This window comes from Amblyraja radiata, chromosome 2 (assembly GCF_010909765.2).
Source record: "Amblyraja radiata isolate CabotCenter1 chromosome 2, sAmbRad1.1.pri, whole genome shotgun sequence".
NCBI classification, from domain to species: Eukaryota; Metazoa; Chordata; class Chondrichthyes; order Rajiformes; family Rajidae; genus Amblyraja; species Amblyraja radiata.
This window is the reverse complement of record NC_045957.1, coordinates 38,322,542-38,341,090: the sequence shown is the minus strand read 5'-3', so window position 1 is coordinate 38,341,090 and position 18,549 is coordinate 38,322,542. Positions and strand designations below refer to the sequence as shown.

At 43.1% G+C, this 18,549-nt stretch overlaps 1 protein-coding gene across 2 annotated transcripts in view; it reads right to left on the bottom strand.

Annotated features, from left to right (window-relative positions):
* The window catches only part of svil (supervillin), a 181,808-nt gene that overhangs the window by 103,533 nt on the left and 59,726 nt on the right, over positions 1–18,549 (bottom strand). For both annotated transcript variants that reach the window (XM_033045191.1, XM_033045198.1), the window contains exons 10-13: positions 17,534–17,568; positions 16,521–16,582; positions 16,111–16,259; positions 7,561–7,656 (exon numbers count right to left, since the gene is read on the bottom strand). In XM_033045191.1, coding sequence (XP_032901082.1) covers positions 7,561–7,656; positions 16,111–16,259; positions 16,521–16,582; positions 17,534–17,568 — 342 coding nt within the window. The remainder of the gene's footprint in view (positions 1–7,560; positions 7,657–16,110; positions 16,260–16,520; positions 16,583–17,533; positions 17,569–18,549) is intronic.

Sequence of the window (18,549 nt, the reverse complement as noted above, 5' to 3'; positions counted from 1 at the left end):
GCAAGTTGGGCCAAATGGGCTGCTTCCGTGCCGTAGAGCACTATGACTCCAAACACAAGACATCAGGCACATTTGTACATTCTTTGGAAAGCAGGAGCAAAGCAGGACTGCATAAATTCAACATTTTTTGACGAACAGACACATTTATAATTAATTTAAGAATTCAGAACCAATTTAATTGCAAAACTGAAAGTATCATTTGAATTTATCACAAGAGACGAACCAAAAACAGGTTTGATAATCTATTGTGTGTAGTAGGTAGGTATGTTGCAAAGCCTACCTGAAGCGTCGTTGAAAATCTGCCGGTGCGGGTGTGCGCGATTTTGGCGCCGTTTAGAGGGGGGCGGGTTTAAAACGCGATTTTCTCTAGGCTGTTCAAATCGAAGATGTTCAGCCTAGTTAATTATTAACGAAAAATCGCTGGAAGACCCCGTCGCAAAGGCTATTATTAGTTTTAAAGGCCTCGTATAATAGTTATAGTAGTTTAAAAATCAATCTCTAAACCCGCGACCGCCAGCAACCGCAGTGTCTCATAAAGCAGACAGCTGAAGGTATGCTGTATATTTTTACATTAAAAAGGGCTTCTAAAGATCCCTTTATCCAAAGTTTAATATTGCGAGTAGCTCATTTTGGGCCCATTATATCCCGCAGTATTTTTCTGGGCATTTGGGGCACAAATCTACCGCAATGTGAACGTTCTAAACCAGCGCGTTCCACAGGGACCCACTGGAAAGCTGATTTAAATGGGCATTTATTTACAGCAATTGAACACTGAATTCCTTCCATTTGGCCTATAAATTAATGTAAATGAGATTTAAAAATCATGTTTTATTGTGAATTATTTGTGAATATTATTTGGACATTTAGGCTATTTAAAAATGTTAATCATTTATTAAGAAATGGATAGATGTTTAGATCTAGTAATTGAAGTCTGAAATTAGCTACAATTAGGTAACTAACTAATTATATGCTTTAATTTCAGGTCATCCAAGTAAGATTATTTTATATTTGTTTCAGAATGCTTCAATCTATGATAACTGAAAATTTCATTCAGTTCTCTTAATTTTTAAGAAAGTTATGGGCTTTTGACTGTTCACGATCACAGCTTTTTTGTTATGTCCATAGAAAATCAATAGGGAACAAGATGCTAATTTCCGAGTATGAAAATGGCCATAACTTTTTAAATACTTGAGATATGAAAGTGAATTAGGTGTCAAATTAAACTTATTTTTATGCTTTATCTGATGGGATAAATTACAGACTTGATTTTAAAAATCTCAAAATTTTGTAACATTGCTATAGTAGGTACTGCAGATGCTGGTTTAAACCGAAGATAGACACAAGATGTTGGAGTAACTCAGCGGGACAGGCAGCATCTCTGGGGAGAAGGAATGGGTGACGTTTCGGGTCTGAAGAAGGGTCTCGAACCGAAACTTCAACCCTTCCTTCTCTCCAGAGATGCTGCCAGTCCCGCTGAGTTACTCCAGCATTTTGTGTCTACCTTTGATAATCTATTGCCAGACCAAAATTTTGTTCCATCTAGTGATTATTTTGAAGTTCCAAAAACTCAGTGATAAAATGAAATTTACTTTCCAGACTAACCATACATACATATATATATCTATACACATACATCCATACACACACATATATACACATACAAATAACACATACACACACACGCATATATACACACACACACACATATATATATATATTGTACATAAAACTGCTGGAGGAATTCAGCGGGGTCAGGTAGCATTTGTGGAGTGATTGGACAGGTGACATTTTGGGTCAGGATCTTTCTTCAGACTGATGCAGCGGGGTGGGGGGGAGGAGGGGGAGGATAAAGTTGGAAAAGAGGTGGTGGCGATTCAAGGCCCGGTTGGTGATAGGTGTTTACAGGCGAGGGGGATAATTGGCAGATGGGTGGAAATTACTTGAAAATAAAGAATTTAATTTTCATGTCTTTGGGTGTTAAGTTACATGAGTGGAATGAGGTGCTGTTATTCAGGTTTGTGAGCAGCTTGTTATATTACATCACTTCCGGTCACGTGATCAAATTGTATTAAATGCGTTTTCGGCTTACGATATTTTCGGTTTACAAAGGGTTTATTGGAACGTAACCCCATCGTAGTTCGAGGAGCAGCTGTATAATAATATATACTTACAGATGATGCAGTTCCATTTTCTTAGCAAATCAATTAATAATAATAATAATGGATGGGATTTATATAGCGCCTTTCTAATACTCAAGGCGCTTTACATCGCATTATTCATTCACTCCTCAGTCACACTCGGTGGCGGTAAGCTACTACTGTAGCCAGAGCTGCCCTGGGGCAGACTGACGGAAGCGTGGCTGCCAATCTGCGCCTACGGCCCCTCCGACCACCACCAATCACTCACACACATTCACACACATTCACACACAGGCAAAGGTGGGTGAAGTGTCTTGCCCAAGGACACAACGACAGTATGCACTCCAAGCGGGATTCGAACCGGCTACCTTCCGGTTGCCAGCCAAACACTTAGCCCATTGCGCGATCTGTCATCCCAATTGAATGTTATTAGTTTAGTTTAGAGATACAGCGCGGAAACAGGTCCTTCGGCCAACCGAGTCCGCACTGACCAGCTACCCACGGCACACCAACACTATCCTACACACACTAGGGACAATTTACATTTAAACCTGTACTTCTTTGAAGTGTGGGAGCAAACTGAAGATCTTGGAGAAAACCCACGCAGGTCACGGGGAGACCGTACAAACTCCGTACAGACAGCACCCGTAGCCTGGAGCGGATCCGGTGGGCCAAAGGGCCTGTTTCCGCGCTGTATCTAAACTAAACTAAATACATGCGACTTCTGTTTTAAATGGCATTCTTTCTTAAGTAAGTTTAATAACAGAAGCAGGCTTACATTATATTATAGAAGAGGCTCACTAAGGTTCTAGGAAAAATAATAAAACAATTGTGTGTTCCCGTTTAATTGGAATTTTTGAAATATATAAACTGTTTCCGCGCTTAATATATATTTTAATATATAAACTGAAGATAGAGTCTGAGTTTTTAATCCGTAGAGTTAAACATCTGATTGCATGAGATTCTCTTACTATTCCCCACAAAGTACAATCATAAGGTCTGAAGAATGCATGTGCCAAAATAATCCGTAGCAAGTTTGAAAAGGCTATTTTTATTTTATGGTCCCCATCCTCATGTAGTCACTGGAAATTTCCAACAGAGGGTGCTAGATAGCAATTAGAATCTGTGTTTGATCTATCCCCTAATCTCATCCTCACATGCCCTGATGGGACTCTTATCTTTCCCTCATCGTTGGTTCTGCCCTTGCCAAATGCAGGCAGGTGGGACTAGTGTAGCTGGGACATGTTGGCTGGTGTAAGCTCTCGGAAAGCGGCCGGCCCAGATGAGGTCTATGGATGTGGTTCAAAATCATGTGTCAAGCAACTGGCTTCGGTCTTTGCCGACATCTTCATCTTCTCTCATCAGTCTACTGTCCCTATTCAAGGAAATCACCACCATTCCTTTCCCCAAGAAAAATAAAGTGACTGGGCACCACGTCGGCTCAGAGTTGCTGCCTCACAGCGCCGGAGACGCGGCTCGATTCTGACTACGGGTGCAGTTTTCTCCGGATACTCCGGTTTCATCCAGCACTCCAAAGCCGAGCAGGTTTGTAGGTAAATTCAGATTCAGATTCAGATTATTTAATGACCACACAGTCAAGCTGGTGGAATTCATATTCAGTACAGGATGTTACACAATAGGCTGATTCCCATCAAACATAACATAAAACACAAACAACATACAGTATATAGTACATGCACGAGGTGGCTTTGTGATATTATCATAGAGTGTTCAGAGTTCGAATTGCATATGGATAGAAACTGTTTTTGAATTGTGATGCGTTGGCAGGCAGTGAGCTGTAGCGCCTCCCTGAGGGCAGCAGGTGGAAGATGTGGTGAGCTGGGTGGGATGGATCAGAAATGATTTTCTTCACCCTTGACACGGACCGTTTGAGATTGAGTGATTCTATTGATGGGAGGGGAGTGCTGATGATTTTGGATGCTTTGTTGACAATGCGCTGTAGTTTATTACGGGAGTGAGTGTCTAAACTGCCGCTGATGTGTTGGATGTGAAAGTGGGATAACAAAACGAGTGTACAGGTGATCGATGGTCGGCATGGACCCGGTGGGCCGAAGGGCCTGTTTCCATGCTGTGTCTCTAAACTAAAAGTGTCAATGGTTACTGCCCAGTAGCTCTAACATTGACCATGATGAAGTGCTTTGAAAGACTGGGAAGAGTCCACATTTGCATCAGTCTTCCGGACAATTTGCCTGCGGGGATATTGGTCTACGGTAGACACAGGCAGAGATAGAGACTATCAGGGGATATGGGGAGCAGGCAGAAGAATGAGGTTGAGAGGGAGAGATGGGCCAGCCATGATTGAAGGCAGAGTAAACCTGATGGGCCGAATGGTCGAATTCTGCTACAATGACTTATGAACTTACGTAACTGCCCATTTTTGACTCAAGTCTGCACTTTTACTTGCTAGACTGATAATGAAGGAAATTATTTGGCTTGATTTCTGCACAATTGGTATATTTTGCATGTCTTTACTGTTGAATGTCAGTGAGTACCAACTTATAAATTGGAAATGCATTTTATCAATTGTAAACCTAATTAGATGAAGTTAAGAGTCGATATTATCACCAACCTATGTGGATGAACTTCCTTCCATACTTGTCTGATAGTTTAATAGGACATGGGCTTGTGTCAATTCTCCTCTAAATGTCTGTGAGCTTGGTTCTCAGTAATAGACACTCAGCAGGACAGGCAGCATCTCTGGAGACAAGGAATGAATAGCGTTTCGGGTCGAGTCTGAAGAAGGGTCTGGACATGAAACGGTTCTGAAGAAGGGTCTCGACCTGAAATGTCACCCATTCCTTCTCTCCAGAGATGCTGCCTGTTCCGCTGAGTTACTGTGTCTATCTTCAGTGTAAACCAGCATATGTCGTTCCTTCCTACACATTGGTTCTCTGTAATGCCACCCAGTTGGCAGTTACATCATCTTTTTCAACAGGACAAGAGTACAGTAACCAACAGTTACTTTCCCTTGCCGACACAAAATGCTGGAGTAACTCAGCGGGTGATGCAGCATAGTTGGAGAGAAGGAATGGGTGACGTTTCGGGTCGAGATCCTTCTTCACCCATTCCTTCTCTCCATAGATGCTGCCTCACCCGCTGAGTTACGCCAGCATGGTGTGTCTACCTTCGATTTTATCCAGCATCTGCAGTTCTTTCTCACACATTGAGTTACTTTCCCTTAGCTTGCTACAGTCTTTCATTCTCTTTCCCATCCCCAATCCCCTGCCACTTGCTTCAAAACATTAACAAAATCCCAAATCTTTCAATTATGTGTGTGGCCTAATCCCTGCGAACATCATAGTTCCATTTTCCAGAAATGCAATTGACGTCTCCATAACATCTGTCTGAATGATCCCAAAGCACTTTGCATACAATAAATTGTTTTGAACTGTAGGCTAACTTGGCAGTCACGTATATTAAAAAGAAAAATCACAGATACTTTATATCCATTAGCAAATTAATCCAGTTGCTGCCATTTGGTGTTGGCTGTGAATGGTGAGAGCTCTTTAGACCCAAAACCCAGTCATAAGAACCTACTTTGAAATTTAATATTAATATACAAGATGCTTCTTTATTTTACGATCATGCCTTTTTGGATTGCATTCACATTCTATTGATGTAAATGGTTTTTTTTCTCCCAGTTGTTTGAGGAAAAAAATCAACAGAAGTAAAAAGTGCTCTGTTTCCTGATCCATAAAATCCAAATCATATTTTCTTTGAAACTTTGCAATGTTTTGACAGCTTTAGAGTAAAAAAACTCTGAGCCAGTAAACACAGAGAGTTTGTGCCGACTTTCATTTCAAAACATCTGCAGTAATGATTTAATAAATTGTTAGCAGCGATATATTTTTCACACACAGTAGGGCATATTGAGGTATAAAAGTTGATTACACTTGCCCGTGAATGCAATGAGATGTAAAAGACACATTCAAAAAGCTGGAGTAACTCGGTGGGTCAGGCGGCATCACTGGGGAAAAGGAATAGGTGATGTTTCGGGTCGAGACTCTTCTTCAGAGTCATCGACCCGAAACATCACCTATTCCTTTTCTACCGACATGCTGCCTGTCCCGCTGAGTTACTCCAGCATTTTTGTGTCTATCTTCGGTGTAAAGCAGCATCTCCAGTTCCTTCCTACGCAATGTTTCTCAGTAATGCCACCCAGTTGACAGCCACTGTATGCCAGCTTTCCCCTTTTTCAACAGGAACAGAAATAGCATCCAAGAGAGTCCTACATTTTATCTAAGAAGTAGCATTACAGCAACTTAGAATGGGGCTGAGTAATGGCCAACCAGAGAATATTGAGAACCATGTCAATGAAGGTGAGAAGATGGAGAAAAGAAATTCACATGGGATTCATGCACTTTCTTTCAGAGGAGTCAAGCTATTACACAAAAAAGGTCACAATATCCAAATCACACAATTGATTGGGATTATCAACATGCACCTTTAAAATGTTGCAGGGCTGAGGAATTGTATTTAAAAATAACTGAATGAAATAGTTTTTTAATTAAAATGCAGTTCATTCTGCTTGGTTGAACCAAGGACAGAAATTATGTTGGGATGAGAAGGCACATGCTGAGTTCAGTTTAGAGATACAATGCGGAAACAGGCCCTTCGGCCCACCGGGTCCGCGCTGACCAGCAATCCCCGTGCATTAACACTATCCGACACCCACGAGGGACAATTTTTACATTTACCAGGCCAATTAACCTACAAACCTGTACGTCTTTGTAGTGTGGGAGGAAACCGAAGATCTCGGAGAATGCCCACGCAGGTCACGGGGAGAACGTACAAACTCCGTACAGACAGCACCCGTACTCGGGAACGGACCCGTGTCTCTGGCGCTGCATCTGCTGCAAGGCAGCATCTCTACCGCTGCGCCACTGTTGTCGTGTTGGCAAGAACACGTGCTGGGCGGTCGCGGAAGCGGTAGAGTTGCTGCCTTACAGCGAATACAGCGCCGGAGACCCGGGCTTGATCCCGACCATGGGCGCTGTCTGTACGGAGTTTGTACATTCTCCCTCGTGACCTGCGTAGGTTTTCTCCGAGATCTTCAGTTTCCTCCCACACTCCAAAGACGTGCAGGTTTGTAGGTTAATTGGCGTGGTACAAATGTAAAATTATCCCTAGTGAGCGTTAGTGTGTGATGATTGCTGGTCGGTGCGGACACGGTGGGTCGAAGGGCCTGTTTCCGCGGTGTATCTCTAAACTCAACACATGAATTTTTGAAATTAAACGTTAGTTCATTCAGCTTGGTTGAATCAAATGCAGAAATTTTGTTAGGGGGGGGAGAAGGCACACATCGGTAAGAATATAGGGGAATGTTTTTGGAACAAGGTGATCAGCAGTAGTTTGAATGCCTTTGGTATCCACGTCACTGGGCATGCAAATTGCAAAGTACCTGGTCGGCTGTGAGATGGAGTTTACTACAGTGGAACTAGTGGTGCTTGCCATGACTGTGCGAACAGTCATCAAAGGAGAGACAGGGGTGGGTTGGCTAGAGATAGGGGAAGAAAAAAAAGAAACAGCAAATGCATGTAGGATAGAAAATAATTCAGCAAAGAAGCAAACTTTACAAGGTTTATATTAGATGTGGAAAGACAAACCATAGCAGAAGAAGATTACCCATGTTGCATGCAAGGGGACCTCACTCACCTACATCTGGGTTCTTCAAATAATATCATGATCATAAGTGATAGGAGTACAGTTAGGCCATTCGGCCCATCAAGTCTACTCTGCCATTCAATCATGGCTGATCTATCTCTCCCTCCTAACCCCATTCTCCTGCCTTCTGCCCATAACCTCCGACATCCGTACTAATCAAGAATCTATCTATCTCTGCCTTAAAAATATCCACTGCCGGCCTCCGCAGCCTTCTGTGGCAATGAATTCCACAGATTCACCACCATCTCACTAAATAAATTCCTCCTCATCTCCTTCCTAAAGGAATGTCCTTTAATTCTGAGGCGATGTCCTCTGGTCCTAGACTCTCCCATGAGTGGAAACATCCTCTCCACATCCACTCCATCCAAGCCTTTCACTATTCTGTAAGTTTCAATGAGGTCCTCCCACATTCTTCTAAATTCGTGCGAGTGCAGGCCCAGTGCCGACAAACGCTCAAATCATATGTTAACCCACATATTCTGGGGATCATTCTTGTAAACCTCCTCTGGACCTTCTCCAGAGTCAGCACATTCTTCCTCAGATATGGTCAAATATGATAATTATCCCCGCAGAAGACGACAAATCCTTCAAATTATAGAATGGTTACAGTGCAGAAAGTCACCATTTAATCCCTTGTGTTTAAGAAAGAACTGCAGATGCTGGAAAAATCGAAGGTAAACCAAAATGAATTTTGAAGGATGAGAGGCTATATTATAGAAACATATAACATTCTAATAGAATTGGACAGGCTAGATGTAGGAAAAATGTTCCCGATGTTGGGGGGAGTCCAGAACCAGGGGTCACAGTTTAAGAATTTAGGACTGAGATGAGGAAAAACGTTTTCACCCAGAGCATTGTGAATCTGTGGAATTCTCTGCCACAGAAGGCAGTGGAGGCCAATTCACTGGATGTTTTCAAGAGAGAGTTCAATAGAGCTCTTCGTGCTAACAGAATCAAGGGATATGGGAAGAAAGCAGGAACGGGGTACTGATTTTGGATGGTCAGCCATGATCACATTGAATGGCGGTGCTGGCTCGAAGGCCGGGTCTTCTGGCCGGGAAGATCATCAAGGACCCCTCCCACCCTAACCATGGACTGTTTGCCCTCCTCCCATCAGGGAGGCGGTACAGGAGCCTCAGGTCTCGTACAAGTAGGATGAGGAACAGCTTCTTCAACAACACTATCACATTGCTGAACTCGGAGTCCCGCCGATAGATTTCTCCAGTCTCTCCGTCCACATTGTTTGCTTATTCTGTATTTTTATTTCTATATTGCACTATTACTACGAACAGACGCTAAACTGCATTTCATTGTCCCCATACTTGTATCTGTGCAATGACAATAAAGTTGAATTGAATTGAATTGAAAAAAGGGCCGAATGCACCTATTTTCTATGAGAGTCCCAAACCGTAACAATTTTGAACAATTATGACTTTTTCCACAGCCCCATTTGATAATTTTGCCTCAATTTTTAAATCAATTTCCTGGCGCTGGAATTTCATTAATGGGAACGTTCCTCTATTTACACTTAACAAAGAAAAATCCTAATCTTGTAATCATTTGTCAAATCTCCTCTCAAAATGTCATTGTTTCATTCAGAATGTTTCCATTTTCTTCAGTCTATCCTTAAAGGTGAATGAGGATTTCCTGGAACCATTCTAGTAAATCATTTCCAAACTTTCTCCTACTGAAGCTATTCCTTTTGTTCTCCACACCCCACTCTGCACGCTCATCACTCTCTGCATGCTCATCACTCTCTGCACGCTCATCACTCTCTGCACGCTCATCACTCTCTGCACACATCTTAGCTTATTGTCACCTGCAGTGAAAAGCTTTTTTTTTTGCTTGCTGACGGTGGCGTAGCAGTAGAGCTACTGCCTTACGTCGCCAGAGACCCGGGTTCGATCCTGACAACGGGCGCTGTCTGTACGGAGTTTGTACGTTCTCCCCGTGACCTGCGTGGGTTTTCTCCGAGATCTTCGGTTTCCTCCCACATTCCAAAGACGTACGGTTTTGTAGGTTAATTGGCTTGGTGTAAATGTATAACGGTAAAATTGTCGCTAGTGTGTGTAGGGTAGTGTTAATGTGCGGGGATCGCCAGTCTGTGTGCCTGTTTCCACTCTGTATCTCTGAACTAAACCAGTCACAATCTACCTGATCTGCTGCGCATTTGCAACATTTTCAGCTTTTATTATATGCTAAACTTGAGCTGTGGATTCTCTTCAGAGTGTTAGCTGTGTATTGAGGGTAGGGGAACTATCATGATGAGGCAGTTAAAATTGAGTGCTTCTTCGGGGTGGAAGATTGCAACCTTCACGTGGTCCGCCCTGTTTCGACGAATGCAATCAACTCGACGTGCACAAACGGAAGATCAAATAGAACAAGTTGTCCAACAACTTTAGGCTGTGCACGCCACACGAAAGAAGATGAAGAAGAAGAGTGCTTCTTCAATGGAATGGGGAAGGATAAGGAGAACTCAAGGAAATTAAAGATTTAGAAAGTTTATAAAATTGTAAATAGTGACGCAGCATTTCTGCTGGATCATGAGCTGATCAATAAATGCGTGTGCAGGTTAATCCGCTCAGCATCCGAGTAGCAACCAATCTCGACATTTCTAAGATCTGCCACACGTGCCTTTCAAATGGTGGAAATACGAGATCTTCAAAACAGCAAGGAATGCATAAGTTCACAACGGATAGACGCAGAGTTAGGCCATTCTGCCCAACAGGTCTACCGTGTAGTCGGCCCAACAGGCCTGCCATGCGTTGGTGATCAAGTGGTGGTCAAGGTGACATTCAGCACATTGCCCATCCTCAGCCTAAATATTGAGTGTAGAAGTCGGGATGTCATTGTTACAGTTGTACAAGAGATTGTTTATACCAGATTTGGAGTACTGTGTTCAGCTTGGGTCAGCCACAGACAATGACTGACCTGCCAAGTTTTCATTTTTGAGATTCTGCCTCTCATTGGCATCGGTAAAACTGAGGACCAAGGTCCTGCGACATGCTTTGAAGAAGCTACTAGGTAGCAGACTGGGCTAGAGTCCCAGAACCTCCCAAGGTTGAGAGTTCCAGCTTCCTTCCAGCATCACGTGTAAGCGAGTATTGGAATTTGAGGAGGAGATGACAGATGAATGCGCGGCTAAAGAACTGACGGGCACTCAGCGGGTTGGGGGTATATGGTATGAGCTGTCAGAGGATGTGGTGCAGGCAGATGCAATTATACCATTTAGCCATTGATAGGAAAAGTTTAGAGGGATAAGGCACTAATTAGGTATGTTGCAAAACTTACCTTCAGCGGCGCTGCAGTTCTGCCGCTGCCCGTGTGTGCGACTTTGGCGCCTTTGAGAGGGGGGCGGGTTTAAAACGCGATTTTCTCTAGGCTGTTGAAATCGATGTTGTTCAGCCTACTTAGTTGCTGACGAAAAATCGCTGCGAAATTCGTTCGCTGCAGGTATTTTTAAACTAAATTGGGTTATTTAATTGTTATAGTAAATTAAAAATCATCCTCTAAAGCCGCGAACCCCGACAACGGGATGGATTTCATGGAGGGGACAAGGCAAGGTAGGTTGTTTATTTTTACATTAAAAAGGGCTTCTAAAGATCGCTTTATACAAAATTTTATGTTGCGAGTAGCTGACTTGGGGGCCCATTCAATCCTGCAGTATCTTTCATGCCATATGGGCTTCAAATTCACCGCAATAGCAGCGTTCCAAACCAGTGCGTTCCACTCGCAAGCTGATTTAAATGGCCATTAATTTACAGCAATTAAACACTAAATCCCTTCCATTAGGCCTATAAATTAATGACAATGAGATTTAAAAACCATGTTTTATTGTGAATTATTGTGTGAATGTTCTTTGGACACTTAGTGGGTAATTAACTAATTATATGCTTTAATTTCAGGTCATCCAAGTAAGATTGTTTAATATTTGTTTCAGAATGCTTCAATCCATAATAACTGAACATTTCTTTCAGTTCTCTTAATTTTTAATAACGTTATGGCCATTTCACTGTTCTCGATCACAGCTTTTGTGTTAAGTCAATGGAAAATCAATAGGGAACAAGATGCTAATTTCCAAGTATGAAAATGGCCATAACTGATTTAATACTGAAGATATGAAAGTGAATTAGGTGTCAAATTAAACTTCTTTTTATGCTTTATCTGATGGGATAAATTGCAGACTTGATTCCTAAAATCTCAAAATGTTGTAACATTGCTACACTAATGCAAGCAATTGGAATCAGCTTGGGTAGGTCCCTTGCTGGCATCAACATGTTGGACAAGAAGGCCTGTTTCCGCGTTATAAAACCATGACTCTCTGAGGGAGGACTTTAGATCTCTGTGTCACAGGGACCTGCACAAGTGGACAGGTTGCTCCTGCACCAATAACAGGTGCGACATTCTTGAGGTTCGACAGTGCCGTGGTGCGAGTTCAAACTAATCTGGCTGACGAATTGTGTACGCAGCCCCGACTGTCACACAATCCAACCTCCCTTCCGTTTACCCCATTTACACCTCACGCTGCCTATGCAAGGCCAGCAGCATAATCAAGGATGAATCACACCCTGGCCACTTCCTCTTCTCCCCTCTCCCATCGGGCAAAAGGTATAGAAGTGTGAAAACGCACACCTCCAGATTCAGGGACAGTTTCTTCCTAGCTGTTATCAGGCAACTGAATCATCCTACCACAACCCGAGAGCAGTGCTGAACTACTTATCTCATTTGACACCCTCGGACTATCTTTGATTGGGCTTTACTGGCTTTATCTTGCACTAAACATTATTCACGTTATCCCCTTTATCATGTATCCATAACCCTGTGAATGGCTCCATTGGAATCATGTATTGTCTTTCTGTTGACTGGTTAGCACGCAACAAAAGCTTTTCACTGTACCTCGGTACATGTGACAATAAACTAAACTTAACTAAGAATAGGATATATAATTGATACAGCCGGCAGGGATTGAAAGATATGGTCAACTGTAGAAGGAATACTCAGTCAGTCCAGAGGACAGAACACACCTAGGTATGACAATGCATATTGGAGGGAGCAAGAGTAAATGTCATCCATTTTAACACAGGGAGTCTGGCAGATGAACTGAGGATGTTGATACATAGAAAAGGATATTGCTGCAAACACTGGACAGGAATATTCCAGGATATAAAATGGGAGATTTGATGGTCAATGTAAAAGAGGTAGGTTTGTTTGGGTGGCACAGTCATAGATTTGCTGCCTTATGGCGCCAGAGACCCGGGTTCAATCCTGACCACAGGTGCTATCTGTACGGAGTTTGTACGTTCTCCCCGTGACCTGCGTGGGAGATTTCTCCGAGATCTTTGGTTTCCTCCCACACTCTAGAGACGTACAGGTTTGTAGGTTAATTGGCTTGGTGTATGATGAGAGGGATAGACAGAGTTGATGTGATCAAGCTTTTCCCTTTGAGAATAGGGAAGATTCAAACAAGAGGACATGACTTCAGAATTAAGGGACAGAAGTTTAGGGGTAACATGAGGGGGAACTTCTTTACTCAGAGAGTGGTAGCGGTGTGGAATGAGCTTCCAGTGGAAGTGGTAGCGGCAGGTTCGTTGGTATCATTTAAAAATAAATTGGATAGGCATATGGATGAGAAGGGAATGGAGGGTTATGGTATGAGAGCAGGCAGGTGGGACTAAGGGGAAAAAGTTGTTCGGCACGGACTTGTAGGGCCGAGATGGCCTGTTTCCGTGCTGTAATTGTTATATGGTTATATGGTTATATGGTATGTGTAAATTGTCCTTAGTGTACGTAGGGTGGTGTTAGTGTGCGGGGGTCGCTGTTCGGTGCGGACTCGGTGGGCTGTTCCCACCCTGTATCTCTAAACAAAACTAAAAACTAACCTAAAATACAGGATTCATAATGAGGTGGACACAAAACGCTGGAGTAACTCAGCGGGACAGGCAGCATCTCTGGAGAGAAGGAATGGGTGACGTTTCGGGTCGAGACCCTTCTTCAGACTGATGTCTGAATCACAATGAGGTGTTCATTATGGGGCAGGGATGGAGAATATCCTCGAAGGCTCTTCAAATAAGGACATACACCTTGGATGGCAAGGAATAATATAGTCAACGTGAATTTGTTGGAGGGTGATCCTGCCTGGCTAATTTGAATTGTTTGAAGACATAATGAGAAGACCACTGCCACTGTTGCAGCTTACATGACCTTCAGAAATGTCTTCAACAAGGTCTCCCCCCCTGGTTCAACATGCTACAGATCCATGAATCCTAAATAAGTCTGACAAGAGGAGGCAGAGGGTGATGGTTGAACAATGTTTTATCATTGGAAGCCTATAATAATTGTGTGCCTCATGTATTGGTTCTGGGACTCCACGCTTTCATTACATACATTAACAATTTGTGAACAAAGGTAGATACACAATGCCAGAGTAACTCAGCGGGACAGGCAGCAGCATCTCTGGAGAGAAGGAACGGGCGACATTTCGGGTCGAGACCCTTCTTCAGACTAGTTAGAGGAAAGGGAAACGAGAGCTATGGGGTCTCGACCTGAAGCGTCACCCATTCCTTCCCTCCAGAGATGCTGACTGTCCCACTGAGTTACTCCAGCATTTTGTCTCTATCTTCGGTTTAAACCAGCATCTGCAGTTCCTTCCTGCACATTTTGTGTGTACCAAGGTAGGTGGTTTCATGAGTGAGTTTGCAGATGACACGAAAATGGACAGGGTCATTGATAGTGAGGAGAATAGACTAGGGCTACAGCAAAGATAGACACAAAATGCTGGGGTAACTCAGCTGGACTGGCAGCTGGTGTGGTGTGGACTCCTCTATATTGACGCAGGCTCGGCGATCATTTCGCTGAACACCTCCGCTCAGTCCACCTCGACCTACATGATCTTCCGGTTGCGACACACTTTAACTCCCACATGCGCTGGATCCTTGATCTTTCCTTGAAGGAAAAAACTTTTTCCTTGAACCTCATCCCCTTTGATGTCTTGTTTTCACGCCTCACACGTCCTTATTTCTGTGTCTCCCTCTTCCCCTCCCCCGACTCTCAGTCTGAAGAAGGGTCTCGACCCGAAACATCACCCATTCCTTCTATCCAGAGATGCCACCTCTCCTGCTGAGTTACTCCAGCGTTTTGTGTCCATCGATTTGCTGTTCCTCAGCCTGTCAGCAATAAAGTCCTCATAACTCAATCAATCATCTCACATCTGAACCATGAAAGTGTGAACAGCAACTTGCAATAATTTGGGTAGGGACCGGCTATGCAACCACAATGAACAAACTACAACATTTGCTTGCATTATTTCATTCCCTTGTTCAGTCTTTCCATGTGGAGGCAAGTGGTCACACGAAAGAAACAATTACATCTGTAGATGGACTCAAAAAGCTGGAGTAAGTGAGCGGGACAGGCAGCATCACTGGAGAAATCTCGGGCTGAGACTCTTCTTCAAATCTGTACTTTGTTTTCAAAGTCACCTGCACGTACCACAGAAACAACTCGAGAGTGTGACTGGGCATTTGTTTCAATAAAACCACCTTGACAATTCTTGTGTTCTTGGACGGTCAAAATGGCCCGATTGCCGATTCAGTATAAAAATCAGACAATGCTTGCTTTTTCAATCTTTTTGATTCGCAATTAGCTGGAATCCCTGATTATTATCGGACCAGACGAGCTATATAAACAGTAAATTCTCCACTGTCAGAGTGAGGCCAAATGCAAATTGGAGGAACAGCACATCATATTTCGCTTGGGCAACATGAATATTGATGTCTGAAACTTTGAGTAACCCTTGCTTTCCCTCTCTCTCTCTCCATTACTCCCCCATCCTAGTTCTCCGACTATTGTGACTGCCATCCTGATTAAATGTTATCTCTGTTTGCTTCGTTGTCAGCTTCCCCGCGCCAACAACGATCTACTCTACATTTTCTTTGACCTTCGTCCCCTTTGATGCCTCATCTTCACACCTCACCCTTCCATATCTCTGTGTCTCCCTCTCCCCTGACTCTCAGACCGAAGAAGAGTCTCGACCCAAAACGTCACCCAATCCTTCTCTCCAGAGATGCTGCCTGTCCCGCAGAGTTACTCCAGCATTTTGTGTCTATCTTCGGTGTAAACCAGCATCTGCAGTTCCTTCCCACAGGCAAATTCCAATCGCTGTATCAGGAGACAATGCGAGCTGCCCTTGGTATACACTGGATTTCCAGTTTCAATCATCCACTAAGGAGTGAAAGAGGCACATGCATTTCATGGTAATCAAATAAAAAGTTGACGATCAGGTTTAAGGTACCTGGATGCAATGACAACCTCTTCAGTTGTGACCGGCTGAGTCCGAGAACGATCTTGCGTGCGACGCAATCGCCTTTCCACCGCGGAATTCCTCGACCGAGATTTGGGAGCCAGAGAGGTTTCCATCGCCTTCGTTGATTTTTCCAATTCCTATCACCAAAAAAGATATCTCACATCTAACGTTCACCAAAGGGATACTAAACTCACACAAGTTAAGGTGAAAATGCGACTTAAAAACAAACGAGTAAGCTGTTAAAACTTTTAGAGAAAGTTTTGAAGCACAAAAACAAATGACATCACTTCACAAATTGCACCAAAAAAAAAAAACAGATGTTATTCGAGTCACCAATGAGATCAGAAAAGTTTCCTCACGGCATTATACATATCACCAAGAAAAAACAAGTTACATACACGGAAAAGCGACCTCTTTGCAGACACGCTCATTTTGGCTCGATCATCTAATTTCTCTTCATCTATTGCAAAAGAGAAAGGCAGATTGTCTTAGTAGGTGGACTGAGAAATAGGATTCTTAAAAGTATAAAAACATACGTCAAAATAAAGATACGGATTTCCCTCCCCATTTAGCTACCTACCAAAGCATTTCATCAATTTCTAATTGAATTCAGTCATTTCCATGCCTTATTTGGTGTAACACTTATCTTACTGTAAACAAGCAGAGTGCAAGTGACTGAAGTGGAATGATCTTCATCAACGACAACTGCCTTAAAATGCTTGGCAACAGTTTTAAATTTTCGCCAGCATGACAATGTAGCGGCAGAGTTGCTGCCTTGCAGCGCCAGAGACCCTGGTTCGATCCTGACTACAGGCGCTGTCTGTACAGAGTTTGTACCTTCTCTCAGTGACCACGTGGGTTTTCACCGGGTGCTCCGGTTTCCTCCCACACTCCAAAGATGTAGGGCATAGCTTTCAGGTGAAAGGGACAAAGTTTAATGGGCCTGTCCCACTTATGCGATTTTTTTAGGCAACTAGTTTGTCGCCACATGCTCGCCGGTGGTCGCCGTGAGTAGTCTCCTCAGTCGCGCAAAAACGTCGTAGCGTCTTTCTGGTCGTTGCTAAATTTTCAACATGTTGAAGCAAGGTGGTGGGGGTTTGAAGGGGCTTGCTTCCGCACTGTATTTCTAAACTAAACTAAATCCTCATAAAATAAATGACTTACCATCGTTTCTACAATTACAACAGGTAGAAAATCAGGGCCCAGTCGATAAATAATCTGACAATTTGAATATAGAAACCAGCAATTTGAAGGCATACAATGAATGCATAATTCTTAAATAGTGTTCAACATGCATGACTCATGTCCACATAATCCAACATGCATATAACATTAAAAAAAAAATCTAACTTGATATTATTAATGCTCATTCACTGAGACGTGCTACCATGTAACAAACGGCGATACTTGCCTTCAGTAGTTTCCATTTGTGCAATAAGATTTGGCCTACAAGAGAAAGATAACAAATTACTTTGTAAAAGTTAAGTCAAAATCATCACCCTCCCCTGCATTGATGCAGAGAAGCATGCCAGAAAAAATGCTAACATCCAAATTAACAGTTTATGATTGAATAATTTCCAACAGTGAATACAAACTCTGATTGAGTTCTATTACTAAACTTGTATCCTAGATATTTATGTTACACCTCTGATGTGATGTGCGATTAACTAAAGTTCCACTGATAACTTCACATCGTCTCCAATTAATGAAAGTCGTTGGCGTTACCAAACCACATGGCAGTCGCAGTATTTACAGTGCAGGAACAGGCCCTTCGCCTCACAATGATGCCAATGTTGACCATGATGCCAATTTAAACTAATCCCATTTTCCAGCGCATGGCTGATATTGTTTCTTCACTTTACTTCTTCAGGGACCTGTCCAAAGGCCTTTCAAATGTTGCTGTTGTATCTGCGTCCACCAACTCCCCTGGCAGTAATCTCCAGGTGCCTAACAATCGTTTTGTCGCAAACATTTGTCTCACAAACCTTCTTCGAACTTAGACACAGAATGCTGAAGTAACTCAGGCGGGACAGGCAGCATCTCTGGAGAGAAGCAATGGGATGAAGGGTCTCGACTCGAAACGTCACCCATTTCTTCTGCTGCCTGTCCCGCTGAGTTACTCCAGCATTTTGTGTCTATTTTCGATGTAAATCAGCATCTGCAGTTCCCTCCTACACCTTCTTCAAACTTTCTCCCTTTCAGCTTAAATCTTTGCCTCCAGTATTTCTCATATCCACCCCAGGAGAAAGACTGATGATCCACCCAATCTATGCTTCTTGTCATTACGCCATTCTATCTGGTCACTCCTCAGCCTCCGAAGCTCCAGAGAAAGCAATCCAGGTTTACCCAACCTCTCCTCATAGCTGGTGCCCTCTAATCCAGGCTTGTCCAACCTCTCCTCATAGTTGGTGCCCTCTAATCCAGGGA